This window comes from Equus quagga, chromosome 21 (genome assembly GCF_021613505.1).
Source record: "Equus quagga isolate Etosha38 chromosome 21, UCLA_HA_Equagga_1.0, whole genome shotgun sequence".
Taxonomy (NCBI): domain Eukaryota; kingdom Metazoa; phylum Chordata; class Mammalia; order Perissodactyla; family Equidae; genus Equus; species Equus quagga.
The window spans coordinates 25,613,892-25,632,413 of NC_060287.1; the positions used below are offsets into that span (position 1 = coordinate 25,613,892).

Genomic DNA, 18,522 nt, shown 5'->3' on the forward strand with positions numbered 1-18,522 from the left:
ACTAATACAAAAATATATATAAAACAAATAAATGGCATTAATATTGAAAGGGAGGCAACAGGATTATTATTTTCAGACAATGCTTGCCTACTTCAAAAACACTAGGGTATCAATAGAATAAATATTCAAAAGAGTAAAGTAGTTTAGTAACGTAGTCAGACATTAAATAAATATCCAAAATAATAAAGGTATTGATTTGACCAACAATAGCAGTTAGAAAATATAATAGAAAAAAGATGCTATTCCAAATAGCAATAAAATACATATCAATAAGAATAAAATAATACAATTTATATTTAAAAACCCCACAAAACATTTACTGAGGGGCATAAAAGATAAACAGGGGCTGGCCCCATGGCTGAGTGGTTAAGTTCGTGCACTCCGCTGCAGGTGGCCCTGTGTTTCTTTGGTTCGAATCCTGGGTGCAGACATGGCACTGCTCATCAAACCACGCTAAGGCAGCACCCCATATGCCATAACTAGAAGGACCCACAACGAAGAACATACAACTATGTACTGGGGAGCTTTGGGGAGAAAAAGGAAAAAAATAAAATCTTTATAAATAAATAAATAAATAAATACATAAATGGAGAGATATCTCATGTTTCTGGACAGAAAAATGAAATAATAGGAAAATGACTAGAGATTGTGTATGTTAGTGGTTCCAAAGACAAATTCTAGATTCATGCCATCTGAGTTTCTAGCCCAGCTCCTCTACTTACTAACTGTGCAAATTTGGACAAGTTACTTAACCTCTCTGATCCTCAGTTTTACCATCTGTGAAGTGAGATAATAATGTACCTATCGAAGGACTGCTGTAAAGAGAAATGAGATAGTCCTTGAAAAGGATTTTGCACAAGGCCTGGTAAGCATTTAATACATGTTAGCTATTAGTAGTATGGATATTAAAATACCTATAACTTTAACATAACCTGAAGTCTTAATGAACTTTGAAAAAATAATTTAAAAGTCTATCTGGAAGAACAAAGAGAGCATCAAAATGATATTTTTGGTAAATAATGCTGAGAGGAATTTGTCCAATCAAACAGTAACATCTATTTTGAAGATATAAAATAATAAACGAGTTCTAAATAAAAGACCTAAAGATAATTATTAAATCCAAAATACTTAAAAATTAACATAATATATAGGTGCAGTACCTAGAGGAAAAAGGCTACAAAAATTTAATCATAGTCATAACTAGAGAGAGTATGGGAAATCACAAGAGCTGGAAGGTGTCAAATATCATAAACTAAGCACATAAACCTAATGTACTCCCTGTCAAATTCTCAGTTAAGATTTTGTTTTTAGATATCACAAAACTATCTCAAAAGCTCACCTGAAAGAATAGCCAAAAATATTTTGAAAAGTGAGCATAACAACAATTTCTTCTACTGGACTTTAAAATGTAAGATATTGCCATAACAATTCTAACGGTGTTGTTCAGGAGTAAACTGAAATAGAATGGCAAATCCAGAAACCCACATTCAGGCTCTGATAAAAGTGGCATCTCAAACCTTTGAAGAATATGGATTATGCAATGAATATCACTGGGACAACTGGTCACCATTTGAGAAAATAATTTAAGTACCTACTTCATGCAGTGCTCTAAAATGAATGCTGATGATCGAATGTTAAAAATGAAGCAATAAGGGGCTGGCCCAGTGGCATGGTGGTCAAGTTCAGCAGCCCAGGCAGGGTTCACAGGTTTAGATCCCGGGCACAGACCTACACACTGCTCATCAAGCCATGCTGTGGCAGCATCCCACATACAAAGTGGAGGAACACTGCCACAGATGTTAACTCAGTGACAGTGTTCCTCAAGCAAAAAGAGAAAGATTGGCGATAGATGTTAGCTCAGGGTCAATCTTCCTCACCAAATAAAAAGAAGCCATAAGATGTTGCATAAGGATACCCACATGTCATAAAGTACAAAGAAATACACGGGAATAATAAATACTTCAGAGTAGGGCTTAATACTGCCAAGGAACAGGATTGTAAAAAGTACACAAGTAAATTTCAACTACACAAGTAAAAGTACACAAGTAAATTTCAACTGCACTGGTAAAGTTTTTTGTTTTTCTTTTTTTCCCTTGCCAAAGCCCCAGTACATAGTGTATATTCTACTTCTTCCATGTAAGCCCCTGCCACAGCATGGCTACTGACAGACAAGTGGTGTGGTTCCACACCAGGAACCAGCCCGGGCCGCCAAAGTGGAGCATGCTGAACTTTAACTGCTAGGCCATGAGGGCTGGCCCATAAAGTTTTATTTCTTAAGCTGGGTGGTAAGATTATGACAGTTCATTGTTTTATTCTTTTTACTTTTTTGTACAAGGTAAATATTTCATAGTAAGGTAAATAGGATGAATGTTACATATCTATTTCACAATAAGATTCTTTTAAAACAAACAAAAAAATATTACAAGGTTACATAATACATTTTAAAATTATCCTGGGAGCAGGCAAAGCCTTCCCAGTCAATGCTCCAAAGACAGAAAACCATAAAAAAAAAAAAAAAAAAAGATGGATGAATTTAAGTATTGTACATTAAATTTAAAAAGTGGGGTTTCTTTCCTATGTCAGAAAAAACAGATAAACTCGGGAAATATCTGTAACATTAACTAGGAGTTCATACGCTTTCTGTTACAAAAATTCTTACAAAAAAATATTTCGAGCCTGCCTATATAGGTATAAATAAGTAAGGCATAAACGGGCAATTTACTGCAAAAGAAATATAATTGACCAGTACACATATAAAAAATATTGGCCCACACTAAAAGTCCAATGAGGATAACAAAAACAATGTAGATTTTTCATCTATTAAATTGGCAAAATGGTAACCAGTGTTGGTAAAAATCTAGGAAAAAGGAAATTTTAGAAGCATTGCAATTTTCATTTCTCAACCTTTCACCAGTGCAATTTGGCAAGACCAATCCAGGGCTTAAGAATGAATGTCCACTTCTAGAAATCTAACCTGAAGAGATAATAACACATGCTCACAGTAGCTTTGTTGATGAAAAACAAAACAAGACCGAAAAACGTTATGACCTTGTGACCAAAACAATGAATTGCTGAAAGCAATTACCGTATGCTTAGACAACTGAATACAATGCAATCTTTGATAATGTTGTGGGAAAATATTTAACGGCATGAAACATTTACAATCTATTGTTTTAATAAGAGAAGGCAGATACAAAGCAGCATGTACAGTATGATTTGTTTAAAAATGACCACATATACAGACACGTAAAAATAATACACTAGAAAATAAAACGTAAAATCAAAATTTAATATTGTCTTCTTGGGTGCAAGATAATGGGTGAGCTTTACATCCAGTTACTTCTACGTTTTCCATAATGGTCATCTTTTGTAATAAAAACGTATTACACACATATTTATTTACATATATTTGGGGGGGGGCCAGGCAGGAGAGAACAGATTTACAAAATCCGAAATGCCAAACGCCTCCGGGGGAAAACAAATTAAGCCTCCATTTCAGTAATTCCCTAGTTAAAATCGAGGGACACCCTCACCTCGAAGGCGCCACCTGGGTCCCAGGTAGCATAATTCCTCCAATTCTCCCGGCTGTAGCAACATCAGGGAAAGCCCAAGAGAATGTGGATCAATGTCTTATTATTCAAAAGACAATAAGCCTTAAAAAAAAAAAAGCAAAAAAAGCCCACTTACAACTAGGATGCGCAAGCATATACTGGGAGCTTTGGGAAGGAAAAAAAAAGGAGGAAGACTGGCAACAGATGTTAGCTCAGAGGCGAATATTTCCCTGCAAATATATATATATTTGTGTATATATGTATAAAATTTATATATATATGTATAAAATTATATATGCATAAATTTATATATTTATAAAATTTAAACATTTAAAAATATGTATATATATTTATATATATATATATATATATAATTTTTTTTTAAAGCCCATCTGAGCATGAGAGCAGCACCTGGCAGTCCTGCTAGGTCCCCACTTGAAGTGCAAGCCTGTAGTGTAGCACTGGAGCCTGGAGTCAGACCCTTCCCCCACAGTCCAATGCAGCGCGACCCGCTGCGGCTAGGCGACCTGACCCGCTGTCCCCTCGCTCGCCTCGCCCCCAGACCCCACCCCCTCGGGCTGGGGCTTCCCGGACAGGCCGGCACAGGAGGGGCGCATGCGTGAAGCGCTGCAGGCTCCTCCCCGCTGTGCTCCTCGGTCGCGTGTGGGGCGGTCGGGTGCTCAGAGATGCCGGGTTGTAGAAGGCCAGGGTTTCCCTCAGCCCCAGAGCGCTCGGGAGCCGCTCGGGACCCGGGTGCGGTAGGTAGCCAAGCACCCGGCTTTCACGCTGAACTGGAATCTTCCCTCGGCCGCCCGGCCCTGCTCCTCGCGGGGTTCCGCCTTGGACAGTTGGTGGGGATGGCAAAGATCATTCAGGCCTACATCCCCCCGGTGACCCGGTGGGATCAAACTGCCAGATTGTGCTTAAGTGGAAGGCTCCTTGTGCCCCTTTGCAGAATTTTCATAAATTCAGTTTGTCCTAAGTAGTTGTAATCATTGTTGCCGGGGGCAGGGGACAGGAAGTAACATACTTGCACCTGTCCTTTAAATGCCCTAAGTCTTGGCTGCCTTCCAGCTTTTCTGGAATTTCACGAATGACATATTCTGTTGAGTTTCCCTGATATCCTGATACAGCTTTCTAAACAACAACAACAAACCTAACAAACACAACTGTATATCAGCTGTTTTTATATAAGTGCTGAAAGTAAGCAGTTCTGTATGGCAGCAGATGCCGTTTATGCTATTAAAGTGCAGATGACAAGACTGACTTTGTTACTCCAAGTTCAACAAATTTGAATTGGTGGGATTAATTTTAGAATTTAAAAAAATTTGTTGAGGGGGCTGGCCCGGTGGCAGAGCAGTTAAGTTCGCACTTCCCGCTTCTCCGTGGCCCGGGGTTCGCCAGTTTGGATCCTGGGTGCAGACGTGGCACCGCTTAGCAAAAAGCCATGCTGTGGTAGGCATCCCACATAGAAGAGGAAGATGGGCATGGATGTTAGCTCAGGGCCAGTCTTCCTCAACAAAAAAGAGGAGGATTGGCAGTAGTTAGCTCAGGGCTAATCTTCCTCAAAAAAAAAAAATTTTGTTTAGTTTTACTTGACTTAATACCACTGTTTGTACAAGAATTACTTTTACAAATAAAAATGGATATGTAGCCAATGTTTCCGGCCCACACTTTTGTTTTCTATAGACCTTTTAACTTTTAAACATAATTTCACGATTTATCACTATTTCTTTATAGATGATTCCAGTTCAAGAGGTATATCAGATTAACATATTGACATATTGTCATTGTGGAATAAATATACATGCAATCATACCGAACAATCTTACACTGAAGGATGTTTGTATATCAAGTATATAATCATTGGTAAAAATCTAACACAGCTATATCGCCTATTCGCCTAACATTTAACTAAAGTCCTTAGAGCTTTTATTGTGTCTCTTATATTATACAATGTTGGCAGGACGTTCTAACTTGCTGTTTGCTCTTTTGATGTCTAATACTTCCATCCATTTTTAAGGGAGTTTAGTAATCCTGAGGTTGGAAAAGCTGTACTTCTCTTGCTCACTGTCTTTTTTTTTTTTTTAATATTTTATTTTATTCCTTTTTCTCCCCAAAGCTCCCCAGTACATAGTTGTATATTCTTTGTCGTGGGTCCTTCTAGTTGTGGCATGTGGGATGCTGCCCCAGCGTGGCTTGATGAGCAGTGCCACGTCCACGCCCAGGATTCGAACCAACGAAACACTGGGCCGCCTGCAGCAGAGCACGTGAACCTAACCACTCGGCCACGGGGCCAGCCCCTCACTCTGTCTTAATAATCCAATGTTTAAATTTGACAGGTGTGTCTCAGGGAAGAAAACTTATAAAGCTACTTTATTGCCTTCTTTGTTTTTATGTTATAGTTGAAATCTGTATATTTGTACACAGCGACCTGGGTTATTTTAAATTAAAATAATGTACAAAGACTGAAAAGTTTTAGCAGTTTAATCCAGCTAAAAGTACATCATGTGGCCTCTTTCGTGGCCTCTACGGATGGCAGATCCCTTGCTCTGTAGGGTATTTCATCCAAATCTGAAAGTGCCTGGAGGAGTGAGAAGCTCTAGATGAATAGCTGGGCCACCTGGCTGTGTGGTGGCAGCTCAGGAAGGACTGGCATTTCCAGGGCAACTGACTGGGCCATCGGGGGGGGCAGCAGGGAGGGAATCTGAGGTACGTAAGGCTCACATCCAACATAGGCGCCGTGCTATAAATGCCATCTGCTTCTTATTTGTGTTTAACCACCTGTATAGTTACGATCTATCCACATTGCCTTGTTAGTTCTACTTTATTCCTTCTGACTTCAGCACAGTACTGCATAATATGCACCATACTGTACTTACGGATTCACTGAGTGATGGGTACACGTGTTGCCTCCAACTTTTTCCTAAGATAAACAAGGCTTTGTGCATTCCTGCAACCCCATAACTCTAACCAAGTCTGACTCTTCAAGGAATACCCAACACGTGGTACCAACCTGAGTGCTAGGAATTAGTAAATATTTAATAAGCACTTCCGGAACTGATTTATGGAGGGCCTCAAAAACCAAGTAGTGTCTTTATTTGACTCTAGGTCAATTTGCTGAAAATCAATGTACAGAAAGCTATTTCCAGAATGAAAAATTTGTAAAATCCAATTTGCCATAAATGAATTCTCTAAATTACCAATATGATGAATTGTTAAGGCCTGTTACAAAGTTTGAGAACTGCTCATACCTCAGCCTTCTGTGAGGTGAGCCCAGGAACAGGGGCAGAGTGTAAGAACACAAAAATACAGATTAACTGCAAACTCTGTTTAGGAAAAACTTCACCTATTTTTGCATCAAATAGGTAGTGCAGATGCAAAACTAAAGCTTTGAAAAAAATCTATTTGGCAAACAAGCTTTCAACTGCTAGTAACAGGCACAGAAATCTCAATAAAACTAGTTTTAGTTAATAATTAGCAGTCTAGAGACAGATAGTGGCTGATGTTCTATCAACAGTGCAACAATCTGGGGACTGACCCCTCTGTGGTTCTCTTGGTCCTTTCCTCCCTCATGGTTGAAAGGATACTGCGGCTCCAGCCATCACTATGGTGTTTGTGGCAGAAAGAGAGAGAAGAGGGGCCATAATTGCAGCTATCATTTAAATTCGGAAAGCAAAAGTGTTCCTGAAGTCCCCTAGCTAGAGCTGTGTCCCGAGGCTACCCCTAGCTATGAGAGAAGTTAGGAGAGTAGGTATTTAGCTTTTCCAGATTCTTTAGTGGAGTTGCAAGGGGTTGCAAGTTGGACAACCAACATTATCTTCCTCAAATATAATTTTCTCTTTAAAAATGGGTAGTTTATATGTCAACAAATTTCTATCAACAATTTTAAGATTATAATTTAAGACTCAGTTCTGGGGGCCGGCTCCGTGGCCGAGTGGTTAAGTTCGTGCGCTCCGCTGTGGCGGCCCGGGGTTCGGATCCTAGGCGCGGACATGGCACCGCTCATCAGGCCACGTTGAGGCGGCGTCCCACATCCCACAACTAGAAGGACCTGCAACTAAGATATACAACTGTGTACGGGGGGGGTTGGGGAGATAAAGCAGAAAAAAAAAAAAAGATTGGCAACAGTTGTTAGCCCAGGTGCCAATCTTTAAAAAAAAAAAAAGACTCAGTTCTGCTTTCAATCACGACATATTTAGTAGATGCATTTCAGCTATACTACTTTCTCGTTTTTCCCCCTACATTCTAGAATTGCAATGTAAAGTAAAGTAAAGTAAAGTGCAATTACTTAATCTTTCAAGAGTGGGGAAAAAAACCAAAGGCCAACAGTGACAAATATTTTCAACAACTACTCCTCTGCTCAGTCATTGTCCTTCCACACCAAAGAACATCTGGAAAACATCGCCACATCCTTTGGCATTTAAAAACTGATAAAGCTGACCAAAGTCCATGTGGTTTCCTCTGGCTCCACTAACACTGAACACTTTTTCTTCAAAAATTGAAAATTTTCTTTGTCTTTCCAGTTCCTCATTTGAACCATCAAAAGGAATATCTTCTCGGTGGCGAATTAAAATTCTCTTCCAGTTTAATTTTCTGAGTCTGAAAAGAAATTTTCAAATAGAAATTTTGAAAAATGTGTTGTGTATCCTAGAGTACTGAAAATAGAAGTTATAAAATGGGTTTACCAATGCCATTTCCTAGAAGTAAAGAAATCTACTGTTATCTCACAAGGATTGATTCTAATCAGACATGATTCTGGTCTTAATTCCATCCCCAATCTCATTTATTGCCATTATTACATCCTCGTATTAGCATTTTAGAAATGTGGAAATTGCTGAACCTCAAACTCCTGAAGGGACTTCTCAGAAACTCATTTAGGATATCAGTAGAGAAATGGAAAGATGAGAAATCCCCTTGTTTCACACAGCTTATAGCATCACTAAGATGAAAGAAGAATCAGATCCATGGAAATGGAGGGGATGGTAGACAGCATCCTGAGCAGGAGCTGGATTTAACATCTATTTACAGAATATCTCATATGAGCACTGTGTCAGGTGAGGGGAGTGATACTGACATACACGAGTTCTGTTTTATCCACTGACTTGAGACTGAATCCCCATAGGATACACCCCAGGGACGTACTAATTTCTATATCTCTAGCATCTTGTTTAGTACTAAAATTATTGACACAGCATACAAAATATGTGAAAGCAAACCTTGACCAGAATTCTTCACAGGCACTTTGTGGGCCTTCCACACAAACAACACCAGGTTTCCCGGGCATGCTAAACCCAGATAGGGCAAGCTCCCTTGCCCACTCTAGAATATTCTTTCTTTTGCATTTGTTGTAGATGTGATGGCTATAGATCCAGAGTCTCGTGAGAGTGAGATCAACTGGCTGAACTGTACTTTCTGGAGCCGGGGAAGCTGTGGTGTCTCTGCTGATGTAGCCAGAGGCGTGCTCTTTAACCCAGTCTGTGGCATTCAATATACAGACATCTCCGAGAAAATTCTGTTGCAAGTAAGCGGTCAGATCTGAGTTCAGCTGAGTCTGCTGGGATCTACTTAATGATACTGATCTGATGGAAAAGATGTGGGATAAAAAAACCAAATCAGTTTTCTTAGAACAGAAAACAAACTTGAGAATTGCTTTTACTCTCACATTAGTTTTGACCTCTAAAGTTGGCAGTTTCTGTGACATACCGGACAGTAATTTCAGGCACAACTGCAGGGTATTTAAAGGGAAGAATACAGGTCAGAGAAAACGTCACCTGAAAAAAAAGAACAAAGCCCTAAGTGCTGTTTTCAGTCTTGACATATTTTAATTCTTCCAAAAGCAAAACTGAATTACCATTGCTTCCTCAGATACTTCCAGGTTCATATTGATAGTGAAGTAAACTTTTGAAGATCGTCCCTCCATTGTCCTCTTTTCAATACAGTCTTTCAGTTCTGCTAAAGCCAGCTGGTCATTCACGACAAGCTCATTCTCACCGGGGAACATACTGGCCAGCAGGTCTAACTCAGAGAGCTGGGCCTCTGCCTGCTCAATCTCAATCATTTCCGGATATGTAAGTTTCTAAGGAGGTAAGGAAAAGAGAAACAATTTACAAATACAGTCTTGGGAGCACTCAATAGATCAATATGGGTAGTTATTGAAAATGTATTTGCTAGCTTCATAAAACATGAAATTTAATCAGAGTATCTCCTCATTATTTTACTTTCAGATGTAATATGCTAAGGACCCAAAATATGGCACAATCCAGTGAGAGCCATAAACTCTAATAATGACCAGGCACCAAATTCCTCTGGGTCTAGACAGTTGATCTGGCCTCTTGAGCTACCACAATGAACAATTTCAATGAAGTAAACTAATTAGGTAATCAAAAGCCCTATCAATGATATAGCTAGGAGAGAGGCTACGACTGGTTACCTTGGAAACCTAGAATGAACAGAATAAGTAAGAGAGTTAGCTATGTGGATGGTGAATGATTTTCTCTTAATATTAATGTTTATTAGTTTTTAAAAAGCAGAAGAATGTGACAAAGAGAAAATAAAAGCTAATTATTTCACAGCTCAAGTAACCCATGGTAAGATTAAAAAGAGACAGTACAAGGTTATAAAAGTCAAATGGTAGAAGAAGGTTAAAAAATGAAGATATTGTTTCCTACTGATGGTCCCTTCCCCTACCTGCCTAAGTGCCAGATCCAAGGCAAAGAGAGTTTTGGTGTTTCAGAAACAGAAAACAATTTAAGCAGTATATATATCTATATACATATATGGAAATATGTGCTGGTATAATGTGTAAATAATATAAAATCAGAAAACATTTTAAGCATTATACATATATATATGGAAAATATATGCTCGTACAATGTGTACATATGTATAGAGTGAGATATTTAATTAAAATGTATCCATAATGGATCATATATATGTATCTTCTTTCCCCTACTCCTATATCGTTTCCCCTCCAAATATATTTCGGAGAGCTATTCTCTGTCAGCACAGAGTGATCTCATTCTTTCTAGAGGTTGACCATCATACTAACACGTAGATATGTCATGATTTATTGCATTCTTTACCTATGGATGGGCACTTGGGTTATTTCCACATTTTTGCTATTATGAACATTTCTATAATGGAAGCTCTTTTTATATATACAGTTTGGTGAACTGTAAATGCTTTGGTTCAAAGATAAGTTTGTAGACATGGCTTGTTGGATCAAGAGGTACATTTTAAATTTTGGTAGATATTGCCAAATTGCCTTCCAGAAAGTTGCCCCACAGAAGTTTAAAATTTTTACATAGTCCCCTCTTTTTTAAAAAAAATTTTTAATACAATCTTTATACAGTGTTCCGTGTCTGTGTGTGCCATTCATGAGTGTTTATTTTTAGGTAGGCAAGCTCATCAATCTTTTCTTTTATAGCTTCTGGACTTTGAATCTTTGTTAGAAAAGTTTCACCACTCCAAAATTACAAAGGTTACTGAGATGCTAATCAAAATATGATTTTTATTTTTAGAATTTAATAAATTGATTTTAACTTCATTTGCAAGAAAAAGTGTGGGGAATTGTGATAAAACATGGAGGCTGGGCACATGTATTTATTTCTCTTTCTCCTTGTGACCTCCACTAAAATGCGAGTAAAGAAATAAATTCTCAAAGACAAAGGGAGAGAAAATAACAGATAAAAGCTTGCAACAAAATTCTGGAAGATGGAAAGGGTTGAATGGGTTTTAACTAACTTAGATTTCAGCTTTCTTACCTCTACTAACTGCTTGGTCATGTCAGTAGGGGAGCTGCAGAACTTCAGAAATTCTCGTAGCTGTCAGCACAAGGTACCTTGGAAAGCAGTGGTGTGGTATGCAGTAGAAAACATGAATTTGTTGAAAGTCTAGAGTCTAGAGTTTAACTAGACTGTAGTTCAGGGTTTCTTAATCTCAGCACTATTGACATTTTTGACCAGATAATTCTGTGTGTGTGTGTGTGTGTGTGTGTGTGTGTGTGTGTGTGTGAATCTCTGTCTTTTAACTATATTATTTAAACATTTATATTTATTGCAATTATTGATATGTTAGGGCTTAAGTCAATCATTTTATTTTGTTTCTTTTCTATGTTTTTCACTTCTTTGTTTTCTTTTCCCTACCTTTTTGTGGGTTGAAACTATTTTGGAATTCAATTTTGATTAATCTGCAATGTTTCTGCATGTATTTCTTTTCATAGCTTTTTAAGTGGTTACTCCAAATACTATATATATGGCTTATCACAATCTACTCGTGTCATATTTTACCAGTGAAGTATAGAAACCTTACGTCACTTTACCTTCCCCCATTTACAATATAATGATCTTTTTATTTTATTTTATTTTTTTAAAGATTTTATTTTTTTCCTTTTTCTCCCCAAAGCCCTCTGGTACACAGTTGTATATTCTTCATGGTGGGTCCCTCTAGTTGTGGCATGTGGGATGCTGCCTCAGCGTGGTTTGATGAGCAGTGCCACGTCCACGCCCAGGATTCGAACCAACGAAACACTGGGCCTCCTGCAGTGGAGCGTGCGAACTTAACCACTCGGCCACGGGGCCAGCCCCTATAATGATCTTAAAGTTTTCTTCTACATACATTTAGAAACACAACAGTATTATAATTTTTGCTTCAACAATCAAATATAATTTAGAAAACTCAAGAGAAGGAAAGTTTGTTTAATTTACCCATATTTTTTGCTCAGTCATGATATTTCTTCCATAATAATTCCTTTACTGTTTCTTTTCTGTCTAGAGAACTTTCTTTAGCCATTCTTTTAGGGTACGTATGCCTTCATCTTAGAATGTCTTGATTTCCCCTTCATTCCTGAAGAATGTTTTCACTGGATGTGGTACTCTGGGTTGATAGTTCTTTACTTTACGCACTTGAAAAATATGCCTCTTCCTTTTGGCCTCCATAGTGTCTGATGAGAAATACTCTTATTTGAATTGTTTTTCCTTATAGCTCAGGTTCATTTCTTTCTTGCTGCTTTCAAGATTTTTTCTTCGGCCTTAGTTTTCAAAAGTGTGACTATGATGTGTCTTGACGTGGATTTCTTGGAGTTCATCATCCTTGACATTAATGCCTTCTTGAGTCTGTTTATGCCTTTTGACAAATTTGGGAAATTTCAGCCATTATTTCTTCAAGTACTTTTCCAGCTCAGCCCTCTTTCTCCTCTCCTTCTGCGATAACATGAATGTTAGATCTTTTATTATAGTCCCACATGTCCCTAAAACTGTTTGTTTATTTATTTTGTGTCTATTTTCTCTCAGTTGTTCAGATTGGGTAATTTCTGTTGTTGTATCTTCAAGTTTACTGATTCTTTCATCTGTCACTTTCTTTCTGTTACTGAGTCCATCTAAGGTGTTTTTAATTTCGGTTATTGTATTTTTCAGTTCTAACATTTCCATTTGGTTCTTCTTTATATCTTCTATTTCTTTATTGAGGTTCTATGAAAAATATTTGCTTCAAATGTGTTTGTAATTGAACACTGAAAATTTTTATGATATGTTTTAAAATCTTTGTCAGATAAGCCTGCCATCTCTGTCATCCTGGCATTGGCATCTGTTGATTGTTTTTTCTCATTTAGTTTGATATCTTCCTTGTTCTTGGTATAATCAGTGATTTTGGATTGAAACCTGGACATTCTGGGTATTATGTTACAAGACTCTGGATATTATTTAAATCTTCCATTTTTGTATGCTTTTTCTGATAAGGCTCCAGGAGGGAAAGTGGGGGGTGCTGCCTCATTACTGCCAGGTGAGGTAGAAGTCCAGGTTCCCTACCCAGCTTCTGTTGACATCTGAGATGAGTGGATGAGGGGAGGGAGCCCTTCATTATTGCTGGGTGAGGAGGGGGTTCTAGCTCCACTGTAGGTGACTACGGATATCTCCCAGAGGAGTAAGAGTGCCTCATTAGTGGTCTCTATGTGGCCTTCACAACACCACGGTGAGGGGTGGGTTTGTTAATGCTAGGTAGTGGTGAAAGTTATGACTTTCCACTAGTCTTCTCTGAGACCACCCCAGCAGGATGAAGGAGGAGCCCCTTGTTATTGCTGCAGCAGGGTGGGAGGACAGGCTCTCCGTGTGGTCTCACATGGACCTTACATTTGTCTGACACTGACACTGACACTGTGGTGGGGTCCTTGTTATTGCTTGGGGGGTGAGGAAAGCCCTAGGTCCCTAATCAGACTTTTTTTGACATCTCTCTAACAAAGGGTGAGCATTAAGGTACTTATTACAGCTCAGTGAAGGTGAAATCTATGTTCCCTTTGCTGGTGTGGATGGGGCAGAGGCCACAGTGTTTACTGTGGTATTCACCTGACATAGAGCATTTATTATCTAAATGTTTTCTGTCTTGCTGGGCTGCACCTTTCTTGGTACTTGATTAAAGAGAGCGGCCTTTTTGGGGGGCTTAAAAAAACTTTTTAGTCTGTACCCTTGGTGTTTCTGGGTTGCTGCTTCTTCGCTCTCAGGTTTGGGATATTTGAGGCAAAAAGGAATATCCAGGGAAGGGCTCACCATGTCCTTCCTTGAGTCTCAAGGTCCTTAACTAGTCTGACTTCTCTCCACCTTTCAGAGTCTTTTTGTGTTTGTTTTATATATAATGTCCAGAATTCTTAGTCGTACTTTGAAGGAAGAATAGGTAAAACACTTCTACTCTTTTGTCCCAGAAGGAGAAGTGCCCCCAACACAACATTTTTAATTTATCAAGTTAGCATAAAAAAAAGATAGCTAATGTCTGATAATTACCATAGAGCAAAAAGTTGCTGTAAGGAAAACTGATCTAAAAATTCCAATTCTATGAAACTGACCTAAGGAAAGAGTCAGACAGTGTATACACTTTTGCGTGGAAGGATGTTCATTGCTTATTGTTTATAAGGGAAAAAGGAGAAATGACTTAAACGTTCAGCAATAAAGAGTAGTTAAATAAATATATAGCCAAACAGTAGAATATTATGAGATAGTTTAAAAATGGATATTAACATTGATGTTTATGATATATGGTTACCTAAAAGCAACGATTGTAGAACAATATAAATAACGATGATGCTATAATTCATTTTTATACTATCACGCACACATGAAAAAAGTCAGAAAGAGAATTCACCAAACTCTTAACAGTTGGCTAAATGTGGGTTGAGAGAAAGACTTTCACTTTTTAATTCACATGCTTCTGTATGGTTTTAAGTTTCATGATTACCATATAGTACTTCTAAATTCAGCAAAGAAAAAGAAGGGTTACACTTCCGAGAAGACAAAAAGACCTCAATCCCATTGCTGCAAAGGAAAACATGGCTTACCTTCTCAAAAAGAATTTACTCTGTGAGATCAAATACCAATATTTAGGTTAGTAGAATCCTCATGGAATTCTTTCTCATCTTTCATTAGGGGTTATTGAGCAGCTGCTATAAGTAGAGCTTCATCCTTCATTCCTTCCTGAAGCTTTCTATTTAGTTTGAGGATCAAGACGTCTATCTAATGAGATAGAGAACAATGCGGATAAAAAGGCTAAGTGTTAAATGTCAGTACAGGTATTATCACAGGGATTAAGATGAGAGCATGATCAAAGAAATGGGCCATCAGGAAAGATTTGAGGGAGAGAGAAGGACCTGAGTTCAGCCTTGAAGGAAGGGTAAGACTTAGCCAAATGGAGGAGGAGGCAGTGGGGAGAGAGAAGAAAGGTCTGTGAGGCAGGAAAACACAAGAAAAATAGCCTGGACCTGAACCTGTCCCTTCTTCACAGCCCCAACTACCAAGGCCTATTTCAGGGGCTGATCACTATTTTCTCTTGTGCTGGTTACTTCTGTTTGTCCCCTAAACCCATTCTTGGCCCTTCTATTCCCTGTCCTGGACTCTGGACAGCCAACCTCCACAGCCTACAGCACCCAACTCTTCTGCCTTTCTTGTAGTTGGGTTCAGCCAATGCTCTGTGAGGAAGTGGGAGGATGGGAACAGAAAGAGGCCAAGGTATTTCTTCTCTACTCCTTCCCTGCTTTGGTGGGATTCTGACAATGGCTGTGATGCCCTAAGACCACAACTTCTGCAGGCAGCCCTTCTTCCTCAGCTCCAGCAGACCTTTCAGGCCTAGGGGTAGTCATGGTTCCTTTAAATCGGGCCACACCTCTGTAAACAGCCCCTTTATGAAACAGTCTCTTCAAAGTTTCAAAGTTGAGCGTGTGCCTATTTCCTTCCAGAACCTTGACTCCTCTTACCTGGACTCTGCCTCTAACGGCTCTCCATGAACTCATGCTCCACATTGTCAAGCTGATCGTGTGCAGTGTCTAATAAAGTCTGCCAAGACCAGCAAGAGAGCATCAACTATCTTTTGGGGGAAAAAGTTCACATAACCTGTGATTGGACAACAGTGTTACAGTCTGAGAGGAAGCAGTGGGGCGTGTTAGGTTCCCACAGAAGGAAGGCAACCTTGCTGATGACCCTCACAGTCACTCAGTGGAGCGAATTTATCCCAGTTCACAATCTGCCTGTTAGTTTCACAGACTCAGTAGGACGAAATGCCAGCACATTGAGAGTGGATCCACTCCAAAAAGGCTGCCTTGTATGACCCATTCCATCTAGACACATACCTCTCCCTTTATTCAAGTCATCTTTTTTTCATCCAACACAGTTGGATCATTTCCTTAATATCTGAAAATGGTGTTTGGTCAACAATTTAGCTCATTCATTGTATGGTACTTCTAAAGAGCAATAAAAGTTCCTCCACCTAAAAAGAAATGCAAATTACTCAGAAGTGACAGATCCATAACTGCAACGGGTCTGCTCAAAAACACATCAAGGATTATGGGAATGATTAAATGTGGTGGGGTATGGAATTCATTAGGATTAACTGGACATGAATCAGGAAAATATGAAGCACTCCTGCACATGTTGGACTGTCTCCACAGATCAGTGTACAAATCAATACCAATACATCATTCCTAATTTCAGTGCATTTTCAACAGATGTCTTTAAAACACTGACACCAGACTGTCAATGCCATGCTGGAAAAAAAATACACAAAGAATTTTGTAGTTAAATAAATTTTTGAAATGCTGAATAACACAAAGTTCAACAGGTTTCTTTAGGGTGACTGTGGGTCATCCTATTGTCCTGACTGGTTTAGTATTTATCCTAGACAAAAGTAACCCCATTTCAACAATAATAAACTCTACAGGCACGCTTGTTGTGTGACTTCTAAGTCTTTATTGTCAATAGGCACTGTGAATTTCTAAGAGGAGGGTTTAGTATCTAACTCTCCCAAACTTATCTGACCCCAGAACATTCTTTTCCAGATCTAATGATATTAGCTCTCCTCTCCACAGAACAGGAATCCCTGCTTTGTCCTCCAGCTGCCACAACTTAAGTAAATATTACCAAGGCAACCTACCATCTTGAGTCTGAGTCCTTTTCAAATTTCTGTTAGAGCTGCAAACATTCTTCCCTCCTTTAGACACAGCGTTTTCTTTACTTCATATAATTTTATATCCCGCTCTTTTCACTTGACATTCTAACGTAAGCATTTGCTCTGTTATTAAAAACATCTTCATGAATATTTAAAATTCCTGGACTTATTGGAATTCCATAAATATCTTTCCTAGTCTGATTTGGAATTGAATCTAGGAAACAACTCGTTAGATGGTTATTAGACGAAATGAATTTACTTTGCTTTTTTATTGTAGTGGTTAACGCATGTACTCTGTTACCAGACTGCCAAGCTGTCACTTAGGCACAGCGTGAATTTACACAGGTGGCTTAATTTCTCTGTGCCTCAGTCTCCCCATCTCCAAAATGGGAACGACAGGGTTGCCATGAGGATTAAATGAGGATGTGTGGAAAGTGCTTAAAACAGTGCCTAGCAACAGAATCAGTGCTATAAAAGCGCTTGTTATTATTATTGGTCGTTCACTCAACAAATTCAACGAATTTGTTTCTGGAGCACCTATTGCATGTGAAGCATTGTCCTTGGAACTACGACTATAACAACGAACAAAAGTAACAAAAAATCTCTGCCTTTAAAGAGATTTAATCTAGTGGGAGGAGACCACGAGAACAAAAACCAAATATCTATGTGCAGGGATAACTGTTACAAAGAAGACTGAAGACAAGAAGCAAGTTGGGGCGGGGGAGGGGTCCATTTTACGCAGGGACGGCCTCTCTGCTAAAGTGACTGTAGGAAAGAGACTTGAAGGCTCTGAAGAAGGAAGCCATGTGCTTCTCTGGCAAAGAGTTTTCCAGGCAAAAGGAACTGCAAGTTCGAAGGCCTTGGGGCAGGAGGGTGCCAGACCAGATGGCTGGAGCAGAGCGAGCCCGCGGCAGGGTTTTAGGAGACGAGGTTAGAGAGGAAAGTGGGGCCGTTTATGTTAGGACTCACAGGCCACGGCCAGGACTTTGGATTTTATCCTGACTGATATGGAACGCCGCTGGAGGAGTTGGACTTATTACGAGGCACACATTTCGAAACCTGAGTGGTTTATCATTCTTTTTCTTTGCAGATTTTATTTTTTAAAGAGCCGAGCCTGTCTGGGCTGCCCAAGTTCTGAAACTCAGAAAGGCGCCTGGGCGCACGACACAAGCCCCGCGTGCACTCGCCGTCGCCCCTAACAACTGTCTCGACCTGGGTTGGGGGCGGGGCGCGTAATTCCCCGGCTGTGGGCGGGACCAGAAAAGAAGACACAGGCTCTAACCAATGAGCGGCGGGCAGCGCGTGGGGAGGCGGTGCCGAATGTGGAGCCGGCCGCTGCCGCTGGAGAGACCCCCAGTACAGCTGGGCAGTAGTGCACAGCGACTCACCTGGACCCACGGACCCCCTCGGTGCTGTCACCCCGGGATTCAGGCAGCACTGACAGCTCAGTTCTCATCCGGAAGGAGCCTCAGACTCTAGGACCAGGCAACCTGACGCCTACACACCACTCCGGCAGGGCGGCCCCGTGGAACTGAGCGCGCGCCTCCCG

The 18,522-nt window shown here is 39.7% G+C and overlaps 1 protein-coding gene across 4 annotated transcripts; it reads right to left on the minus strand.

Annotated features, from left to right (window-relative positions):
* Positions 1-7,684: 7,684 nt before the first annotated feature.
* On the minus strand, positions 7,685-18,493 carry RWDD2B (RWD domain containing 2B). Of its 4 annotated transcripts, XM_046648113.1 has the most exons (8): positions 18,362-18,468; positions 16,959-17,096; positions 16,159-16,295; positions 14,875-15,049; positions 9,406-9,630; positions 9,258-9,325; positions 8,771-9,133; positions 7,685-8,153 (listed from the first exon to the last, which is right to left on the minus strand). In XM_046648113.1, the coding sequence occupies exons 5-8, from the start codon at positions 9,610-9,612 to the stop codon at positions 7,919-7,921; spliced, it is 873 nt and encodes a 290-aa protein (XP_046504069.1). In that variant the 5' UTR covers positions 9,613-9,630; positions 14,875-15,049; positions 16,159-16,295; positions 16,959-17,096; positions 18,362-18,468; the 3' UTR covers positions 7,685-7,918. The 4 variants fall into 4 exon arrangements, with proteins under 4 accessions (XP_046504069.1, XP_046504068.1, XP_046504067.1 ...); XM_046648112.1 differs by lacking the exon at positions 16,959-17,096 and having other exon boundaries at positions 18,362-18,491; XM_046648111.1 differs by lacking the exons at positions 16,159-16,295; positions 16,959-17,096 and having other exon boundaries at positions 18,362-18,493.
* Between the last annotated feature and the right edge of the window lie 29 nt (positions 18,494-18,522).